We start from the raw sequence: 20560 nt of genomic DNA, 5'->3' as shown, positions 1-20560 counted from the left end.
ACATCGGTGGCTACATTGAATCAGGGCCTGAGAATCTAAAAGTACTGTGATTTAGTAACCACCTCCGAGGGCTGATAACAATGCAGATTCCTTTTCCCGGCTCAGAACGGCAGCATCAGAATTCCCGGGCCCTGGAATCTGCATTTCGCCAGTGCTCCCACTGGAAGGAGAGACCGCAGGCCTGGGGCTGGTGAGGGACCTGCAGTAACAGGGACAACTCCGGGTTCCTAGGCTGGGGCAGCAGCGCCACCTGGTGGATTCTTCTGGAATACTTCCCATCCGTTGCCCTTCCTGCCCTACTGTAGGGAGGCAAGTCGCTCTCCCCCAAACCCTCTGCCTCTTCCAGGGCCCCAAGAAGTTGGAGAGGAGGAGATGGTGGGGCAAGTGCCCTCCTATGTCAACCTTTCCCCTGACTTCCACACCCATCTCAGCGGAGAGGGACCTCCCGTGACATGCCTTACAGCCGCTGTGCAGGCTCATGCAGCCAGGCCGGGGGCGTGCTGGGTCTCCCTCTGTGTACAAGTGAGAGCTTCCTTCAAGGTCCACATTGCATTGTGAAAGCTCCTGAATTCTGCACATCTTGCGCCATCACATTTCTTTAATACAAAAATGCTTCCTTCCTTTGTCAAAACCAGATGCTCAGACAGAGGCCAGACTTGTCCTGCGGCCTCCCTGGCCCCTCCCTCACCAGCCCACTTTCTGTACCTTCTGGGGCCACCTGGTCTCAGAGGCAGGAACCTAGAGGTACAATCTACATCTGTTTCCATATGCAAGTCAAATTCCAGCCACATGGGCAGCTAGGCGAATGGACCAAGGCACGGGGCTGAAGAGGGGGCCAGAGATGCCGAGAAAGGGTCCCTGCCCAGGGGACAGTAGTGGGTGCCACCACGCTTCCCTGCAGACCCAGCCACTCCACTCACACCCTCTCTCTCTCCCCTCTCGTCCTCCCGGGCCCAGGACGCAGCATCCCCAAGTCAGACCAGATTCTTACAAATCCTCTTTAATAGTCAGTCTTCAGATCTGCAGCGTGCTTTACAGAGCGGCGCACGGAGCCCTCCTCACCCTGCAAAGCGCAGCCTCCCCCACCCACTCCTGGACAGCTCAGGTCCCGGCGAACGCAGGGCCAGCTCTGTGCCGCACCCCGGGGACGTACCCCTCTGATTCCCTAAGCAGCCCCGGGGCCAGGCCAAGCCCCCTGCAGCCCGGCCCATCTCGGCTTTGCTCCCACGAGGTGGCCCAGGCAGATCGGAGCTGCCTGGGTGGGGCTGGGTCAGGCCTGGGGAGGGGGGCTGTCCCTAACGTCTGGTAAAGCCTACCCTTTCCCACAACCTTTAATGAAAATATGAAAGCCAAGGTATAAGCCTTAGAGTGGAAAAACAGTGGACCCACGCAGTGGGTAGTCCCCTGACAGCCCAGGGTGCCTTATCGACCCCCCCACCCCCATTTTTAATACACTTGCCCCCTTACAATATATACATCCCCCGAGGCAGGTAGAAACCCAGCCCACCTGCGCAGAAATGCTGCAGGGGGGGTTTTCGTTGAGTTGCTCCGAGAACCCTGGCGGGCAGCGAGCCGAGGAGCCACAGCGCAGCCGGGCTCAAGGCTGAAGGCAGAAAGGCAGGGAGGGGTCCAGGCCCCAGACAGCCCCTCACTGCCAGCAGCCCAGGGCGCACAGGGGCCTTGGCAGTGAGGTGGGAGGCGGGCCGGGCGGAGGGAGCCAGGGACACCCTGGGAGCCCTGAGGTCGGGGGACAGGCAGGGAGGTGGGGACAGCAGCTGCCTCAGTACTTGGGGACCTTGCTGTAGTCTTCGGAGTGCACGTTCCGGCACAAGCAGATGGACAGGAGCATCCCCAGGAGCTGTTGAGGGAGAGGGCGGGAGTCAGCGGGGGCGGGCTGCCCAGCCCCCAGAGGCCCTGGGGCAGCACCCCACGGTCCAGGTCCACACACACAGGGAGTAAGAGGACCCTCGCCCGACGGCATGGCTCCGTGGGTGAGCATCAACCTATGAAGCAGACCATGGTTCCATTCCCGGGCAGGGCACATGCCCAGGTTACAGGCTCCATCCCCAGGGTGGGCTGGGGGGGGACGTGCAGGAGGCAGCCTATCGATGATTCTCTCCCATCATTGATGTTTCTATCTCTCTCTCTCCCTCTCCCTTCCTCTCTGAAATCAATAAAAGACTGAGAGAGAGAGAGAGAAAGAGAGAGAGAGAGAGAGATTCCTCAGCCGTGGCCTCGGACCAGCCTGAGATTCAGGGGGCAGAGGGCCAGGGCGGGACAGTGCTCAGGCCAGCCTTGCCACAGGGCCTCCCCCAGGACATCAGCACAGCAGGGACAACCCACGGGGACAGAGCATGGGGAGGGCTGCAGGGAGGGGACACGGACCTCAATGACAGCGACGCCCACACACACGCCTAGGATGGTGCCCAGGTTGTCCTGCAGCCACGACTGCACCTTCTCCATGCAGCCCTGTGAGGGAAGAGCACAGCCACGTCACCCACGGCCCGCGCCTCACCCCATCACGCAGCACCGCTGGGGGCACCCCGGCCCAGAGGGGTCTGTGTGCATCTTGAATAGACATATTAGTGAATAGGTGAAGAAGGTACCAATGACAGGCAGACAAATGGGTCCAAGGCAGGAACAACTAAGTGAAGGAAGGGGAGAGGATGGAGCGGGAGCCCAGGCGAGCCTGGGTGTCTCCGAGCCCAGCCCCTCGACCCCACAGCCCTCTACGTACCTCCTGGTACACGGGCCACTGCTCGGGGCTGTTGCCACCCTGGGTCTCGTTGCCACCCAGGGTCCCGTTGACGTCGGACGCCTCGCAGAAGCCCTTCTTCACGAGCGGGCTCTCGTCCTTCCCCTTCTTCTCGCAGGAGCAGGGGTAGGTGACGGCGGTGCGATTCATGAGCTCGGCATTTTCTGTCCAGTTGTAAAAGCTGACCCAGCCACAGCACTTGCCCTGGGCGGAGAGGGGACAGGATGCTCATGCCCATGCCCCTCCGGCGGGCTGCCCTCCTGGCAGAGGTGGGGCCGCCTGGGAAGAGGCTCAGATCTGCTACCTCTAGGTCTCCCCGGTCCCAGCCACACCTCCAGGACTTGAGTTTTTTTAATTTAAGTTTCGCTTTGGCTTCTGTGAGCCACGAAGAATGTAAAGGGGCTTTCGGGAAACACATACCATAAACTGCTAAACAGTAGGAAGGTAAAAATCAGGACCAGCAAAAATATGAAGCGGAGCAAGAGGGAAGTTCAGGTTGAAAGGCAGAACACAGGTGTGGGGACAAGTAGGAGGGCAGATGGCATTCGGCTAAGAGGGTGGGGTCTGGAGTCAGGCTCCTGAGTTCAAATCCCAGCTCTGCCACCTACCAGCTGCTCAACTTTGGTCAAAGTACTGGCCTCAGTTTCCTCATCTGCACAATGGGGTAATACGTTGTCTAACTCCTTGCTACTAGGACTAAACGGGACGAGGCAGGCGGAGCGCCCAGCACAGGTCTGGAGAGCACAGTAATTGCTCAGGAAAGGCCAATTCCACTGCCAGGGGCTGGGCCCGTGCCGGAAATACCCCAGGAAGGCCGAGCAGAGTGGGGGTAGGGCTCCTTTCAAATCCTGGCCCTGCCCTGTGCATGGGCAAGCCGCTGCCTTTCTCTGGGCTCGACTCCTCCCCTGGAGAATGGGATGGCAATAACCATATGCTAGGATCCCTGGGAGGACTAAATGAGTTGCATGGGTGAGCTGGGTGCGCTGCGTGCCACCGTGCCCAGCACATGGTCAGTTCCTCAACCTGCTTCCTTCCCGTCTCAGTGATGAGTCCCTGCCAAGCAGCCCGGTCGCCAGCAGGGGGCGTGCCAAGCATCTCGGGTGTTCTGGGGCTTCAGGTTGTACTTTTTATGTTGCAGTTGCCTGTCTGCCTTCTCTCTGGCAGAAAAGTTGGCACTTCGGAGATCCTCCCACAAAAGGGGGTGGCTTTCCTTGGCCATTAACTGCACCAGGCGGAGCCCGCCTCTCCAGGACCTCCTGCCCTGACTCGTGCCGAGGTCTATCCCCACCCACCCTGTGTCTCAGTGGTTGTGCATGGCGAATAAAACACCACATAAGTGCTAAGTGCTGCCTAACCAGCACATAAAGCCACGGGCTTTGAAAGTTTATCCCACGAATGATATTGTAACTATCCAAATGAGTATGGATCAATAGCCACATTTTATAGATGAGGAAACTGAGGCTCAGAGAAGGTCTGGCCAGGAAGGGGCCGAGTTAGTATCCCAGTCGTCAGGAGCCTGACTCACAGTCTACGTTCTTAACCACCTTCCCAAGTGGGGTCTGACAGACATCAGAATCAGGGAACCCAGCTGCAGGGAACCCCCAACCAGTCAACTATCTCCCCCGGTGGGATGCTCCTCAGCTCCCAAGGGACTCACTGCTCCCCCCCTCCCCCCAGGCTCCTTGAAAGGTGGCACTTGTTTATCCTGGGACAGCGACTCCCTCCAATCTGAGCAAAGCATCTCAGGAATTGTGGGTCAAACTAAGGGTGTGATGACAACAGTCTCCTGTGTGCACCCAGCCCTCCAGGTGACCCAGGCCCTCCTACCTGGCCCCACCTGGTCCTCACCAGGAAATCCGAGAGGCACTCAGGCCAGAAAACACCACCCTCCCCTTTTCGCAGCTCAGAAGACTGTGCCCACGTCTCCGGGACAAAGTCCCTCCTCAGTCTCCAGACGCTCCTGCCAGTCGGTGCCAGCAGGTCCTACGTGATTGCTGTGCCCAGCGTCCTCAGGAGAGAGGAGGAGGCTGCAGCCCAGAGGAGGGGTCCTGGCCAAGGGCACACGAGAGAGGGGGACGCTGGGACCTGATCACTGAGCTGATGTGTATGTGATGATGGCTCACCACCAAGGCAGGCTGGGAGCCCAGTCAGATGGCCATTCATTCAGTCAGTCAGTCAGTCATTCAGTCAGTCAGTTATTCCATCAGTCATTCAGTCAGCATGCCAGTCTGTCTGTCACGTAGTCCTTCATTCTGTCAGTCATTGGTCTCCGCCTCTCCCACTTTAATTGAGGTGGAACACACATACACTAAAGTACACAAATTCAATCTGTGAGTTTTATCTGCATGCCGGCATAACCACCTGGATCAATGATTAGAACATCCCTTTTACCCCAGAAGTTCCCACGGGCTCCTCCCTAGAGGTAGCCTCCATTCAGACTTGGCACCCCGTTTCTTAACCTCCAGGGTAGAGCTCCCAACACTGGCCAGCCTGGCTTGTGGTGAGAGGGCCGAGAGCTGACCCCCTGCTCTCTGGCCACAGGTGGGAGCACTGTGAGCCATGGGACAGCCTCCAAGACCCGGGGCCCCTGAGAAAGGAGCTGTGCTGGTGCCTGAGGTGCCAGGAGCCCCGCCCCCCCCGTCCCCCCATCAGATGCACAAACTCGCTAACCTATTCTGTCAGGTGCATACAGGCACACGGACTACCAGACCCAGACACACAGATACCCACAGGCCCGGAACCTCACGCTGGCCACCCCTCCCCACCCAGCTTACCTGCGCCTGCACGTAGTCCCAGCCCTGCTGCAGGCTGTCCTCCTGCCCATCTTTGTAGTCCCGGATGAGCTTGGTCACGATGCTGCCCATCTCCTGCTTCACCTGCAGAGAGGAGAGCCAGGGTCAGGTCTGATTTCTGGAAACCCACGCCCACCTCTGGTCACATCGACTTAAACCGCCTCTCCCCCTCCCTCGCCCCCAAGCCCGGGGACATGCTCACGGTGCCACAGCTTTTCATTGTCCATTCCAACCACTTTCCTGGCACTTCCTGTCGGTCACCACGCTATGCCCAGTGCAGCCAGGACCAACCACTCCTGCCCTGCAGTCTATTCGGCACTCAGCAGCCGCAGGCCCCTTTAAATGTGAATCTTTCCATGTCACTGCTGAAAACCTCCCAGTCGCTCCCTGCAGCTCTCAGGACAAATGCCAGCATCCTCTCAATGCCCACAAGGCCCTGCCTCATCTGTCCCCTGCTCTCCCCAGGCCTCGTTCCTTCTGTTCTTGCCTCCTCTGCTTCTATTCCACCAGTCTCCTAGCAGTCTCTGTGCTGGGCTCACTCCTGCCTCAGGGCCTTTGCACTCGCTGTCACTCTGCCTGGAATCCTCTTCCCCTAAACATCAACATGACTCCCTTCTTTACGTCCTTCAGGGCTCTGCCCAAATGTCACCTCCTCAGACAGGCCTTCCTGGACCACCCTACAGGATAGTGTCCCTCCCAGGCCCTCCTTGTCTTGTATTTTCTCCATAGCATCGTCATGACATGATCATTTGTTTCCAGGATTTATCATCCCCCCCCCCCCCCCCCCGAGAACGTCAGCTCCGTGGGAGCAGGGATTGTGTCTGTGAGCCTGGCCAGAGTAGATGTGCAGTGTCCACAATAAAGAACATGTGCAGAACCGCTGCTATCTGCAGGCACCCCGAAGTCCTCATGCATGCACCCCACAGTTCTCATAACCACCTCTATCTGCACGCACCCTGAAGTCCTCATGCACACCCCCCCAGGTCCTCATAACCACCTCTATCTGCATGCACCCCACAGTACTCATGCACGCACCCAGAGGTCCTTATAACCACCTCTATCTGCACGCACCCACAGTCGTCATGCACGCACCCTGTCCACCCTCATGCCTGCCCTGGGCCCCACAGAATCCACATCCTGGCAGTGCTGGTCGCCATGCTCAGGAATTCAGAGGCCCACAATGAAGAAGATAAAAACACACCCGCTTTTCACTAAATGCACAGAGAAGCACTGATTTACAAATAAGGCAGATGAGGGGTGCAGGATCAAAAGAATTCACCCCAAAGGCCTCTCACTGGGGTCCTGAACTGAGGACCTCACTACAGCAGCTTTTCAGGAACGGGTCAGGTGAGCGAAGGGAAGCAAACCGAAGCCAGCCCAGGTGGCTGAGGACAGGGCTTTCCCCAGTGACTAGAACGGCCCCATGTGGACGGGGCCCCGGAGCCAGCCCTGGCCTGGCCCCACCTGGCCTCTCCCGTGGACCTTGCCAAGGCCCGGCTCAGCATGCACAGGCTGGTTGTGGTCACCCCAGGGCGAGGGGCCCGAGAGGCCAGGGGCACTGAGGACAGCTGCACACCTGCCCCTCAGCTATGAGAAAAGGGGATTAGGGAGAGGGGACAGGTGCTTCCAGGCAGGGGCTTTCGCAGCCTGGCTCCGAATCCTGTGCGTGGGACTTCCGCCAGCGCCCACAGGCAGCCGCGCCTGCTGTGTTTAGAGAAACCACATCCTCCGGATGGACCTGCGGCCCTGGCGCCTGGGCCTCCGTCACTAACCTGGGGAAACCAGCCCGAGGACTCGCTCTGCCCTCTCCCTCCTGATAAAACTCTTCGCGTGTCGCTTCTTGTTTACTCCCCAGAGCTCTCTACAGTTTACAACGCTTCCTGGTCAGTAACAACCAGCCCAGTGGCTAACATGGACTGAATGCTTGCTTTGCACCACTGCTGAGTTAAGCACTTTGCATGCAGCATCTCACTTCAATCCGCAGAGCAGACCTATCATCTGGGTACTAACCTTGCTCCCTCATTTTAGAGATATAGAAAACGAGGCTCAGAGAGCTTCGTTAACTTCCTCAAAGTCACACAGCCAACAAGTACAACAGCTGAGGTTTGAACTGATTCAAAAACCCAAGCTTTTACCCATTCAGCTCTACTGGCATTTTAACCATATGGCTATACCTTGAAGTGGGTCATAGCGCCTTTAAGAAGGGCCCAGAGAAGCCTAGTGGTTGGCCTCTGCCACATAGCTGGGGCTGTCCACCTGCAGATCTTGTATCTTTCTGCCCCCACCATCTCTGCTCCCCACCTCTGCCCCAGGGAACGGATGATCTCTGAGGTGTGGAAAGGAGGGGGTTCCCCAGAGGCATTTGCTTGGAAAGCCACCTCTCCCACATCCTCTCACGGCCTTCCCCCACTGACCCAGGCTCTATTTACACCCCGGTGTGGTTGCCACAGCAGCCCGGACTTCCCTGTTTCAGGCCCTCCTGAAATGAGAAGGTGATGGAAACTGCGTGCTTTCCACTGACACGGGGTGGTTTCCATGGAAACACCATACCATCCTCCAGCCCAGAATGTGGCTGAAGGCCACAGCTGAGCCACAGGGACCACGGCTGTAGGGGCTGGTTCAGCTGGCAGCTGGTGTCTTGGGATCCCAATCCCAAGGCTGTGTTGGGAGCCCAGGGAGCTCACCCTGGCAACCAGGCGGCTCCTGAGACGAGGAGGAGCAGGGAGATAGAGTGAGAGGATGCTCACCATCTCGCTTCGCCTCCGCAGGCTGCCTCTGTGGTTCCTGACTGCCCTGCACCCATTCTCCCTTCTTCTTGAAATAACAGCTCCTTTCCTTAAGGGTCAGCACCCCTCAATCCATCTATGTACGTGCCTGACAGGCCTCCCCCGACCCCACATCCCTGCTGCTATGGGCAGGCAAAGACCCAGGCTGCCACTTTAATGCCTTCCACATCGTTGGAACAGCGGGTGCTTAGGGATGAGTATGAGTCCCACGGCCACACACATAGGCTCTCTCTTTCTACTAATCTGACGGGAGGAGGGCCGCCACCTTGGGCTCCACTGGGGACAGCCCGCCTGAGAAGGGAGCCGATGGAGGAGAGGAAGTGGAGGAGGGAGAGGAGAGACCTGCTGGCAGCCTCGGGATGCCTGGGCCCAGCTGAGCCTGCGGCCAGCTGGCTACTCTCCGTGGGTCACTGCCACAGGCGATCGAGTCCTGCCCAGGAAGAACCGCATCTTTATGGCCAGTGCGAGATGGAAATGCAGGGCCCTCGCTCACAAAGGACTAAGAATTTCGAAGCAGCAGAGCAGCAGGCCGAGCCCAGGACCCTTCTAAGTGCGGGACGCTGCGTGACTGCTCAGGTCACGTGCCTAAGAAGCCAGCTCTGGTCCTGCCCAATACCATCCTCCCATTTCCAGGAGAGCAGACGGAGGCCCCCAGGGTCAGAACCACTTCCCAAGGTCACACAGCTGCAGGCAGCAAAGATATGGCTGTAACCTGATGTGTGCAGCTCCAGAACCCCGAGATCTTAACCACAACAAGCCACTCTCTGTCTCCACCGTCCCCCGGATCAACACCTCCCCGCCTTACCCCACCAATGCTGTGCTTTTATGTCACCCTGTAGTGTGACTTTTCACAGAGAGGCTAAGTTAGAAGAGAACTTTGAGTCCAGCGTATCATCTACGTGTAAGAATCCTTCTCGTACTTTTCCAGGTTCTACTTAAATGCTCCCCTTGATGGGGAACTCAATACCACACAAAACAGCACACACTACAGGGTTGAGGGCCTCTTGACAGAAGCAATTCATTTTAAGTTGAGCCCAAATGATTTCCACCATTTGTGTTAGTTCTCATCCTCCCTTTTCCTCAATGGGGAACAGATCAAATCTCTCTCTCCCAAGACAATGATGTTTCAGATATTCAAGACCAGACCACGTCTCCCCTTACCCCCTTCTTTCCAGGGGAAGTTTCTAGGTTCCTCTGGTCACCCTTAGAGATGGTGTCCAGACTCCTCGCCACACTCTTTATACTAACTCAGAGGTGGGAGACATCCTGCCCACAGGCCATATAAGGCCCACGAAATCATTTGGTCTTGCCCTGCTAAGGCAACTGCTGGTGGGACTAGAAATTCAATAAATCTAGGAGCTTTTTTTCATAGCAACATCTATATGTATAAAAGGCTAATATGCAAAGTGTCCCCTTGGGAGTTCAACAGGGAGACCAGGAGTTTGATTGCTTGCTATGATGTGCGCTGACCACCAGGGGGTGGTATGGAATGAAGGAAGGCCCTTGATCGGCCCTGATCACTGGCCAGGCCTAGGGACCCTACCCGTGCATGAATTTCATGCACCAAGCCTCTAGTAAATTTATATAAAGTGAATTATATTAAGGGCCCTTGGCAGAAAAAACGTTCCCAACCCCTGCTCTAACCTGTCAAATCCCCTTAGAATGGGTGCCCCAGACACAATGTAACGGCTACATTCTCCTGTCTTCTCCCTGGGTTCCACGGGCCATGTTGCTGAATGCTTCCAGGCGTCACCCGGTGTCCTGAGAGAAACGAGCACCCTTTGCAGTGGCTAATGTGGAGGGATGGCATGTTGACTCTTAATGACCACCGGGGTCTTTCCTGAAATTCCACGGCAATCCAAACAACCAGAGACCTCGAGTTCAGCAGGAGGCCACACCATGTCCCCAGTCACCTTGGAAGGTGCTGAGGGCAGGCCCTGCGCTGGAGCCACCCATGCAGCCCGGCACCCGGCAGGTGCTACAAGTCTTTGTTCCACTTTCCCTGTGATCCCTTCCCAGAGGGGCAGCCTGGATACTTCCTTCCCTAAAGCAGAGAGAAAGGGCGCCCTCTCCCTGCCCTGCTCCAGCTGTCTCCAGTTCCCCAGGAAGTTTCATCTCCGCGAGCAGGCATCTCCCAGACTCACATTGTCCCCAAGGAACCCGCTTCACTGCCTGTGCTTAGGACGTGTGCCCGGTGCCTATGTGGGCTTCTCGAGGAGAGAGAAGGAAGGAGCACAGCTCTCCTGACCACACTCTCTGAGGACCCCAGGGCAGTCAGCTCAGACAGTGTCCTGACCCCCCACCCCCAGCTCCCACCCAGACCATGCGAGCCCCTCCCCTGTCAAGCTCTCATCCCCCAGGCCTTCTCCTCAGCCCTTGGTATAACAACGTCATCTGTGCAGGCTGCTGGGCAGGTTAGAAGTGTGCACTGCGTGAGTGCAGTCAGCCCGGTGCCCCGCACGTCATAGGCAGCACTATCAGCCCACTTCCTTCCTCCTGACCTCCCACGCTCCACTGCCTGCAGGGAACACGTCAGAACCCCAGACTGTCAGGTCACCTGAGGCTCAGAGAGGCTAGGTAACCTGTCTAAACACACACAGCAATCAGTGACAGAGCCCACCCTACAACACAGGGTCCCTGAATCCCAGACCTGCCCTTTGCCCACTAAATGGAGGCTGGATAAACAGTCAGGCGAGGAAGCAGCCAGGGGAATCTCAACCTCACACTTCCGGTCCCATAGTCCTTGCTAATATCAATATTGATACCAACAACAACAGGAACAGCTGCCATTTATTGAGTCCTTATTAGGCATCAATGAAGTTAATAATGGTGACAGCAGCAATAACACTTGCAATGATGCCAGCGAACATCTGCTGGGGCCAGTACTACACTGAGCCCCTCCCACATGTCAGCGCCCTTCACCCTCGCCACGGCCTATAAGGTGGCTCTTGGGGCCCACGTGCTCCAGCATTGAGGTCCCCCAGTTTCACAAAGGAATCAGGCTGTGTCACAGCCCAAAGTCTCTCCCATTCACATTTCCCGGGGGACACCTGAATGGGGTACACAAAGGCCACAAAGAACCCCACTTTGGTTCGGGTCCATTTTGCCACCAAATGAGCTGCAATTTTTTTTTTTCCAGGGGAGCAATTTCAAAATGGTTTGGGGTTTCAGAATTGCAGACAACTGCTTATTGCCATTTGACACGCAAGGCAACTGAGGCCCAGAGAGGCTAAGTCATGTGCTGAGGGTCTCGGCGCAGAGGTTCCAACATGGGTGGTTTACTCTGGAGTCAGGCTGGGCCACCACTCGGTGTTTTATAAACGCGTTGCAGTCGGTGCGCCTGGGTGGGGGTGGGGGCCAGGCAGGTTTATCCCTGATTTATAATCGAGGAACCCAAGGCCGGAGAGCCCACATGCCTTGTCCAAGGACCCAGCTGCCCTCGGCTCTGCCCTGGAAACAGTGGCCGCTGGAAACGAGGGGCAGGAAAGACAGATGGCAGCCCAGGGGTTCCGTCCCTCCCACCTGCCCTGGAGAGGGGGGAGAAGCCCCCCGCCTTGGAACAGGCCTTTCCTTCAGGCTCCCAGCCCCCCCTCCCCAGCTGGGCCTCATCTGCAGGAATAAACACCATCAAGGGCATGTTTAGTCTTTAGCTGGGATTTACAATGTGTCGGGAAAGAAAAAATAAATCATTCATTCCAACTTGGGCGATAGGATGGCGCCAGAACTTCCCCAGAAAAGCCAGAAAATTTCCCTTGCCTTCCAGAGAGGAGGTGGGCCAAGGGGAGGGGGCTGGGACCAGGGGAGAGGGGTGTCGAGCCCGTGGGTGGTGAAGGAGGCAAAGAAGGGGACAGAGTCTAGCCTGGAGTCAGGAGGGGCGATCCTCCCCCCAAGCCCTGCTCTGGAGCTGGGGACACCTCGGAGGTGTAGCTCCGGGTCGTCAGCCAAGCAGAGACTGTACCATCCTGTGGGCAGGCGGCGTGGTGTAGGGGGAGGCGTGGGCCTCGAGGCAGAGGAAGCGGAGGGAAATCTCCACTCTGACACCTCCAACCTGTGGGTGCCGTGACCAAAAGTCACTTCGCTTTTCTGGGCCTCAGTTTCCTAAAGTGGAAAATGCTTGAGAAACTGAAACGTGTGTCAAGTTATGAAGTCAGCTCCTAGCATGTGGTTGGTGTCCACAGATGGGCACCACCTTTATTACTGTGAGATGGGGAAACACACAGGGTGAGAAGGTGGACTGCCCGACACCCTGCAGAGCTGACTAGCTTCTGAGTCATAGGAACCACCTCCTGGGAGCCCAGTTCTGATCTAACCTGATGATAATGTGCAACTGACTGGGTCCCAGAAAAGCCCCAGGTACTGATCCCAAAACCCTGTCTCTGGAAAAGGATAGTCCCTGCCCTAAGCATTTGCTTCCTGTGTGATGGCCAAACAAGCTTCCTTTCATCTACGGAAACTCTTTCCCCTTTTTTCCTTGACTGCCAGGAAGCTCAGTGTCCAAGTTAGCCCTCAGTTACATGAGACTCTCATCCCATGGCTTCAGGAGCAGTGGTCTTCCTCTCTCTCTCAGTGTGCATTCTGATCTCTCCAGTTTGGTTTTCTGTAGGAAATCAGGGCCAGTACTCCTGGGAAACAGGCTGGGTGTGGATTGTAAATAAGTAAAGCAGATTTAGGTAGGAACCACCACAGGGAAAAATTTCACCCGCGTGAACCCAGAAGCCAGGTTGCTGGGGTTTGAATCTCGGCTCTGCCATTTACTAGCTGTGTGACCTTTGGCCAAGTTGCTTAACCTCTCTGTGCCTCAGCTTCCATATGTGAACATGAGGGTTTTCCTATCCATGATCTCATGGAATTTCTGTGAGGATCGCATATTAAATGCAGCAAGTGCACCACATTCAGTTCCAGGCGTGCTCTAAGTGTTAGCTGTTGATGGTGTCATGTTTTCTCAGCTTCCTTCTAAGAGGGATTGGAGGTAACTTGACCTTCAAATGGTAAGATGCAGGAGCCCACATGGCTGCCGGCTCTGCACCTGCTCAGTGGACCAGAACTGTAGCCCTGGAGGAAGGCAGGCGCCGGCCCAGCTGGGCCCCGTGAACTCCTCCTGGAGTCCTGGAGCCTGAACTCTCCCTGCTCTGGCCATTGACCTGCTGGGTGCCCTCACGCCCTCACCTGTAGGACGGGATTCTCACACTTGGGAGAGCGTGGTGGGGTCAGTGAAAGAATGAATGTAAAGTGGCCAACACTGACCCAGCATTGGTTTGTGCTGACCCAATGGAGGGATGGTGGAGGCCACTGTGACTATTGCTGATGTTGCTACTACTATTCATCTCTCTGAGCATCTGCTTCCCTGTCTGACAACGTAACACTTACTGTACAGAGCTGCTGTGAGGAGACACTGTGTGTGTAAAGCTTCTAGAAGTTACCATGTGCACATAGTAGGTGTTCCTTAAATAACTGTGATTACCACCATTGACTGGCTCACCCAGCAGCCACTCCCGGCTCCTTGTGTCCCTGTCTTTCGAGTCGGAAAGCCAGATACTTTCTCAGCCACCCTGAAAGCCAGGGGTGCCTCTGTAACGCAATCGGGGGCACATTTTTAGGGGCCTCGCTCTTCTTCCCCTGATCTGGCCACAGCAGCACAAGATGGGGCGGTGGCAGCCCCCTTGGGACCACAAGGTGAGGGGTATGCTGTAGAAAAGCCGTCACAATGAGGATGCTGAAGAGACCGCCAGGACCACGGTCCCTGAGCTTCCACACTTGACTGCTGGCTACGTCCACCAGCGTCCTTAGATCTGAAGCCCAGTAAGTCTCAAGTTCTCTTCCTCAAAGCTGCGCACCTCCCCTCTGGCGCAGGGCTGGTGTTTTTATTGACAGTCTCCGCCCTGGGCCTCCTCTGTGGGGGCGTGGCATGGATTTAACAGTTGCTAAGGAGCCTTAACATTAATGGAAACTTTTATTGAGTCCTTACCACGCCAAGCACTAACATAACTCACTGAACGCTCCCAACAACCCAAAGAGTTAGATTTCATTCTTGTCCCCAGTTTACAGAGGGTGAAACGGGCAGTGTGAGGCAAGAGGCTTGCGCACAGTGGCTAAGGCCTAGAACGAGGTGGGGTGGAGGGGGATCCTGGTCCAAGAGGGACTCTGCCCAAAGACCCCGCCTTCCAGGCTAAGGGTCCGCGGTGTAACCACAGGGAGGCTGCCTGCACCCACTGGGCTCATCTGGCACAGCTGAGGCTTCTAGCCTACCCCCACCCCCGGGCCGACCCCCCACATGGCCATCCAATGCCGGTTGGGGACCGAGGGAGGGGTGCGTACCTTGTCCATGTTGAAATAGAAGAGGACGCCAGCAGCCACCTGGGCGATGAGGATCAGGAGGAGGAAGACGAAGTACTGGGGACACAGAGCAGGCAGGTTAGCTAGAAGCCCTCACCACATCCCCCCACAGGTGCCCCCCACCCAGCCCGGGCCGGGCAGGACTCAGGGCAGGGCAGGCAGAGGGGGCGGTACTCACCATCCCCAGCAGGCAGCGGACCTCGTTCACCGCGCCGACGCAGCCCAGGAAGCCCATGAGCATGGTGACGGCCCCCACGCCGATGAAGATGTAGGCGCCCACGTTGAGCGAGGGGGAGGAGGCCTCTGGGGGATGGAAAGGAGGGTGTTCCATCCAGCCTGGCTGTCTCGCTCTCAGGAAGTACAGAATCAGGGGCAGGGCCCGAAGGTCCGGGACCTTCCTTGGAGTCGGGGTGCTGGGTCAGCCTCCCAGCAAGGAACCTGTTCCTCGCCCCCTTTGGAAGCTGCCTGGATGTGCCTCCCCCAATCTATCCTAACCCCCATCCCTGCTTTACTTGATCTCCTCAGCACTGACCAGGAGTGAGAAGATGACCTTTGACGAATCTCCTTGCTCCTGTCTGCCGCCCCACAAGAATGGGAGCTGCAGGAGGGCAGGGACTCGGGTTTGCTCCTGCTCCCAGATCCCCAGCCGTGTCTGGCACAGCAAAAGGATCAGTGAACAGCTGCTGAATTAACGAACCACCGACTGGCTGGTCCTGTTGGGCCCACAGACACCACTGCCTGCCTTCCTCCTCATCCATATATAGTAATACTAGAGGCCCGTTGCACGATATCCGTGCAAGAATAGGCCCCTGGCTTCACTCTCAGCCGCCCAGGAGCCAGCAAGTCCCCGCTCCCTGTCGACCCCGGAGCCAGGAAGTCCCCGCTCCTGGTCTGCCCAGAGCCGGCAAGTCCTCGCTTCTGTCTGGAGCACCACTCCAGTAGCTCCCTCCACCGCCCTCCTTCCCCTCATAGCAGGCTTCACACTGCTCTGCGCCTGCATATGCAAATTAACCTCCATCTTTGTTGGGTTGATTTGCATAGTCACTCTGATTGGCTGTGAACGTAGCGGAGTGATGGTTAATTTGCATGTTTCTCTTTTATTAGGTAAGATAGTAATAAACACCAGCCTCTCTTGCCCACTCCCTGTGCCTCAGGGGCTTCACACAGGCCACCTCCATCTCTGACATAACTTGGCACAGCCACTTCCAGCTGAGGAAACGGAGGCTCAGAGAGCTGCACCAGCACAGACCAGAGCTGGGATTTGGAAATGTGCGGACTTTTAAGGACGCTCTTTCCACCAATGCACGGAGCACATGTCCTGGCACGGGGATGGCACTTGTTCATTCATTCAGCCAACCAATGTTGACCAGGTGCTCACACCTGCCAGATACTGTGCTGGCTGCTGGGGATGCAGAGTCAGACGGCAGAGGTTCCCACACCCAGGAGCTGACAGTATGTGGGGCGGGGGGCAGAGGGGGGTGGGGACAACAAGAAAACAATACAATCTTCTGGCTGCATAAAGGGCCATGGAGGTGCTCAGCCGGCTAACGTAGAGAACTACGGAGCAGGGAGTGGGTTGCAGTGTGGGGAAGGCTGGTCTGAGCAGGTGACATCGGAGCTGAGACGAGAAAGGAGAGGTCAGTCAAGTGAAGACCTCAGGTGAAGGGAAAAGCATTCCAGGCAGAGGGAACAGCAGGTGCAAAGGCCTGAGGAAGGAGTAAGCTTGACGTATTTGAAGAACGGCAAGAAGGGGAGAAAGAACGGACCAGCGTGAGTGAGAGAGGAGTGTGACAGGCGATGGCAAGAGTCCCTCCCCAGGGCCATGGGCAGACAGAGCCCGCCCCTGTGGGTGGGGATGGGCAGTTCTGTGCAGGCATTTGACCGGCATTTCCCAAGAAGCCCAACAGATCACACAGGGCAGAGCGCATGTCCACCTCTGGCCTGTAGGCGTGAGGTACCCACTAGCCTGAGGCTGGGACACACCAAGAGGCCAGGGTAAATGTGCCCCCACAGGCAGGGGCTGAGGGCTCACTCCCAGGAGGCCGCTGGGAGCAGAGGCTGGAGACCACCCTAGCGATTGGAGGAACTTCCCAGAGATACTGATTCCTGGGTGCAGCACAAGACTGCCTGGATCTGCATGTTCGATGTGCTTCCACAGGCCTGGGGCACAGTCGGAGCTGGCCCAGGGAGAACACAGGCCTGCCCCTGGGGGCCTGGGAGGCCACCGAGGGGGTTAGTGCCCTTAAGGAATAACCACACAGCTGGAGTGTGGGTGGGAGGAGGGCCTGATCCAGCTCCACTTCCTGGTGGCAGACAGAATGTTCTGGAACTCAGGAAGAGCCTGGCCCGCCCACCCCACTCTCAGGGTGCCAGGGCAGGGCTGTGTCTGTCTAGCTCCTCACAGGCCCCCAGGAATCCGGGCAGAGCCCTGCTGGGGGAGGGTGGGGCTTCCTTTGGTCCCAGGCCCTCGCCACCCTGGCTCTGGGCAATCTCCATGGGCAGCAGGAGCCCACAAATTTCACTTTCCCTACACTTCCTGGGCTTGGGTTCGGACAGATCATCCCAGCGACGACTCCTAGAACAAAGGAACTGGCACTGCTGGTGTGTGGCAGCCCCAGCCAGGCCCTTTACCCATCATCCTGCTTCACCTCCTCCACAGCCCCGCGGGGGTGGGCTCACAGTCTGATTGGCCCCTAAGGGCCCGGGGCCCAGAGAGGCTGAGAGGCAGCCGGCCGAGGTGGCCAGCAGGCCAGGCCCAGGGCTGAGACCCCAACTCAGGCTCCGCCCCTGGGAGGCAGCTGAGCCTCGGGGTCCTGGTTTCTCAGAACATTTCCTCAAGACCAGTCCCTGTCCTCACCCAGGGCTCAGGCCAGCCCCTATCTGAGCAACTGGCTGAGGAGGGGACCCGTGACTATTCCAGGGAGACCCATCTGTTGATCTTACTGGGCCAAGCAGGTACCAGCGAGGGCGAGGGAAGTGGCCAAACCGAAAGGGACTGGGGACCACAAGGAGGGAGCTCTAATCCCAGCTCTGCTGCCCACAGCCTCTGGGCACTTGACCGGCACGTCCCTGACGGTGCGAGTCCTTATGGAGCGCATCGGAAATGCAGACTCCGGGCGGTCTTGTGCTGCACCCATTTCCCTGGCCTCTATTTCTTTCTCTGCCAAAAGGAACCAAGTCCCGCTTCCTGAAGATGTTATAAGGATTAGGTGGCATTATTAATGCTATTCTTTACCAATTATAATTATTATAAAAAATACAACCATCGTTATAAATATTAATCTTTAACAATCACTTCGTTTTCTAAACTGTTTTTGAACGTTAACTCATTTAATTTCTCGCCATAACCTCATGAGGTACAGTCTATTGCTTCTATTTTACAGACAAAGAGGCACAGAGAGGAGAAGTCATGTCCCCAGGATCTCGGAGCTCACAGGCAGCAGAGCCGGGCTGGGAACCAGAGGAGCCTGCATCCAGAACCTGCACTCGTACCCCGGGGCTTGCTCCCGCTCACTGTGTGAACCCTGTGAACCCGCGGTGTCCGCAGAACTGCCAGGGTTCGGGAAGTGGGGGGTCAGGAGCCGTGCCACCTGGCTCACGCCCCGGCTCTCCACCTTCTGGCCGTGTGCCCTCAGATAAGTTACTTCCCTCCCTGTGCTCAGTTCCCTCCACTGTGAAACGTGGATAGTAATGCGGGGAGGATTCCATGAGGTGAGAGAAGCGCTGTGTCACACAGCCTGCACACAGTGGGTCAGGAGCCCTGGGTTAACAGCTCCCATCCTTACTTGCGATGTGACTTAGCAAGTCGTTTTCCCCTTGCCAGGCTCAGTTTACCCCAGGGTAGGGTGACTGGGCTGGCAGATCAGTGTTTCTGAACCCTGGCTGCCTGGGGAACCACCTGGGGAGCTTTGTAAAAACCACGGTGCTCCAGGCCCCACCCACACCCTTGGGGTGGGTCCTAGGCCTGGTATTGGTAAAACACACACAGTGTGCATCCAGGAGCCTCTAAAGTCTGGCCAGCTTGAGATTCTCAGACTTGAACAGGGAGGAAGCAGGAGGAGGCGGGAGGAGCCGCGGGCAGTGCCTGGAGCCCTGGGGCGGGGTGCAGAGGGCAGAAATGCGGTGGGTGGGCTGGGCCTCAAGACTTTGCCCTGTGGCACGGTGCCTACTGGGTATGAGCCATGGCCCAGGAAGTAGTGAGCCTGGGCTTAGTTAAGGCCAAGGAGGATAGGTCCCCCCCTTGGGAGGGCACGGGATTGTGAGCACCCGGCTGAGACAGGAAACCCGGACCCTAGCCCCAGAATAGGGGAGCAATCTGCTGTCCCCCAAGTAGGAGGAAAGACTGACAGCCCCAGGTCGAATCTGATGTGGCTGGAGGGTGGCTCATCCTTGCTCCCCTCACCCTCTGAGGGGAGAAGGCCTTGCCCCCTGGGGCCACGGTGACAGGTGTGTGCCCCTCCATCACCCATCCCAGCCCGGTTCTGCTTTATTCAAACCAAGCAGCTGTCGTGGGCCTGAGTCCAAACCTGCTACCTCCACAGCTGCTGGGAGGGGAAGTGAGCCAAGGATGACACACTCGCTGATGGGAGCGGCATCACTGGGCTACTTGGGGCCATGTGCTCAGCTTCCCTCCCACCACAGGCATCCATGAGAGGTCAGTGCAGCAAGCCTGGTGGACTTCCTGGAGGAGACTGCGAGTAGACTGGGAATGGCTCTTATCATCTTGGGTGTCTTTCTTCCTGCTTCTAAATAGTGAGAGAAGGGCCTTCTGTGTTGTGGCTCTCTCACCCTGTGCAGCGTTTAGGACCAACGCTCTCCGAGCTCACGCCCCACACCTATCCCTCATACGCTGTGTGAACCTGAGCAAGGGACGGGAGTCCTTTGGACCTCATTTCTTCATCTGTGAGGCAGGAATAGCACAGTTCCTACCTCGCAGAGCTGTTGTGGGATTCAGACAATTGATGTATGCAACATGCTTAGGCCTGTGAGCACCAACAACAGAAGTGGTATCTGGTGCCTTCCTCCTCAGTGCACGTGCCCAGCCCACCTAGGCAGTGCCAGGCACACAGCAGGCACCTCATCAACACCCGACAACCTGCCATTCCTGGCTTTCCTCCGTCTCTCTGAGCTGGGAAGGGGCGGGAGGCTGCCCACACGTTGCTGAACGGCCAGTGGAGAATGTAAGAGGCTTTCTCAAGGTCAGGGCGGAGGGAAGGGGCCAGGATGGGAGAACAAGCCTCCCCACCCCCCAGTGTTCTCCAGACAACAGCGCTTTGTTTGGGGAGGGAGAGAAATTCCTTCCCGAACCCCCGCAGCCGTCAGCGGCAGGACTGGGCAGGGCCAGAGGTCAGCCGGGAAAGTGACCAGCAGCTCTGGAGCTGGAGTCCTTGAGGGCCAGCCCTGCCTGCGCCTGGCCCTCCCCTCCAGGGCCGGCAGGGCGGGGGAAGCAGGGATCCTTACGCAGCACAGAGATGAAGCTGCTCCTGTCGGCCAGGATCCACACCCCGAAGCCCAGGATCACTCCGCCCAGGATCTGGAAGAAGAAGCGGGGCGGGTTAATGCGGGGACGGAGAGCAGGTGGAGGAGATAACCCTGCCCAGCTGTCCCTGTAGCCCAGGCCAGGGGGATACAGGGGAGCCACTGCTATCCTTGCCCAACCCAGGATGTCAAAGTGGCCTCAGGCCCCGAACCCCAAGTCTCAGTGAACCCCAGCAACCCAGACAGCAGGACCATTGTGTCACTAAAGACCAGAGCTGGGACCCTGAGGAGGGCGAATGGGGCATTTGCTTCAGGTGTTAAAAATTAAGGAGATACCAAAAGACTCACCAAGATAAATAAGAGTTTACAGCAATTATTTTAAAAACAAACAAAATTAATGCAAAAAAATCCATGAT

At 57.2% G+C, this 20560-nt stretch overlaps 1 protein-coding gene across 3 annotated transcripts in view; it reads right to left on the bottom strand.

Moving 5' to 3' along the window:
- Positions 1-984: 984 nt before the first annotated feature.
- Positions 985-20560, bottom strand: part of CD82 (CD82 molecule) — a 51443-nt gene continuing 31867 nt past the window's right edge. For all 3 annotated transcript variants that reach the window (XM_079787927.1, XM_079787928.1, XM_079787929.1), the window contains 7 exons: positions 20127-20199; positions 14845-14969; positions 14649-14723; positions 5530-5631; positions 2738-2959; positions 2386-2469; positions 985-1858 (listed from right to left, as the gene is read on the bottom strand). In XM_079787927.1, coding sequence (XP_079644053.1) covers positions 1781-1858; positions 2386-2469; positions 2738-2959; positions 5530-5631; positions 14649-14723; positions 14845-14969; positions 20127-20199 — 759 coding nt within the window. In that variant the 3' untranslated portion in view covers positions 985-1780. The remainder of the gene's footprint in view (positions 1859-2385; positions 2470-2737; positions 2960-5529; positions 5632-14648; positions 14724-14844; positions 14970-20126; positions 20200-20560) is intronic.

This window comes from Cnephaeus nilssonii (genome assembly GCF_951640355.1).
Source record: "Cnephaeus nilssonii genome assembly, chromosome: 13".
Lineage (NCBI taxonomy): Eukaryota > Metazoa > Chordata > Mammalia > Chiroptera > Vespertilionidae > Cnephaeus > Cnephaeus nilssonii.
Note: the sequence above shows the minus strand (reverse complement) of the source record. Positions and strands in the feature narration are given on the sequence as shown.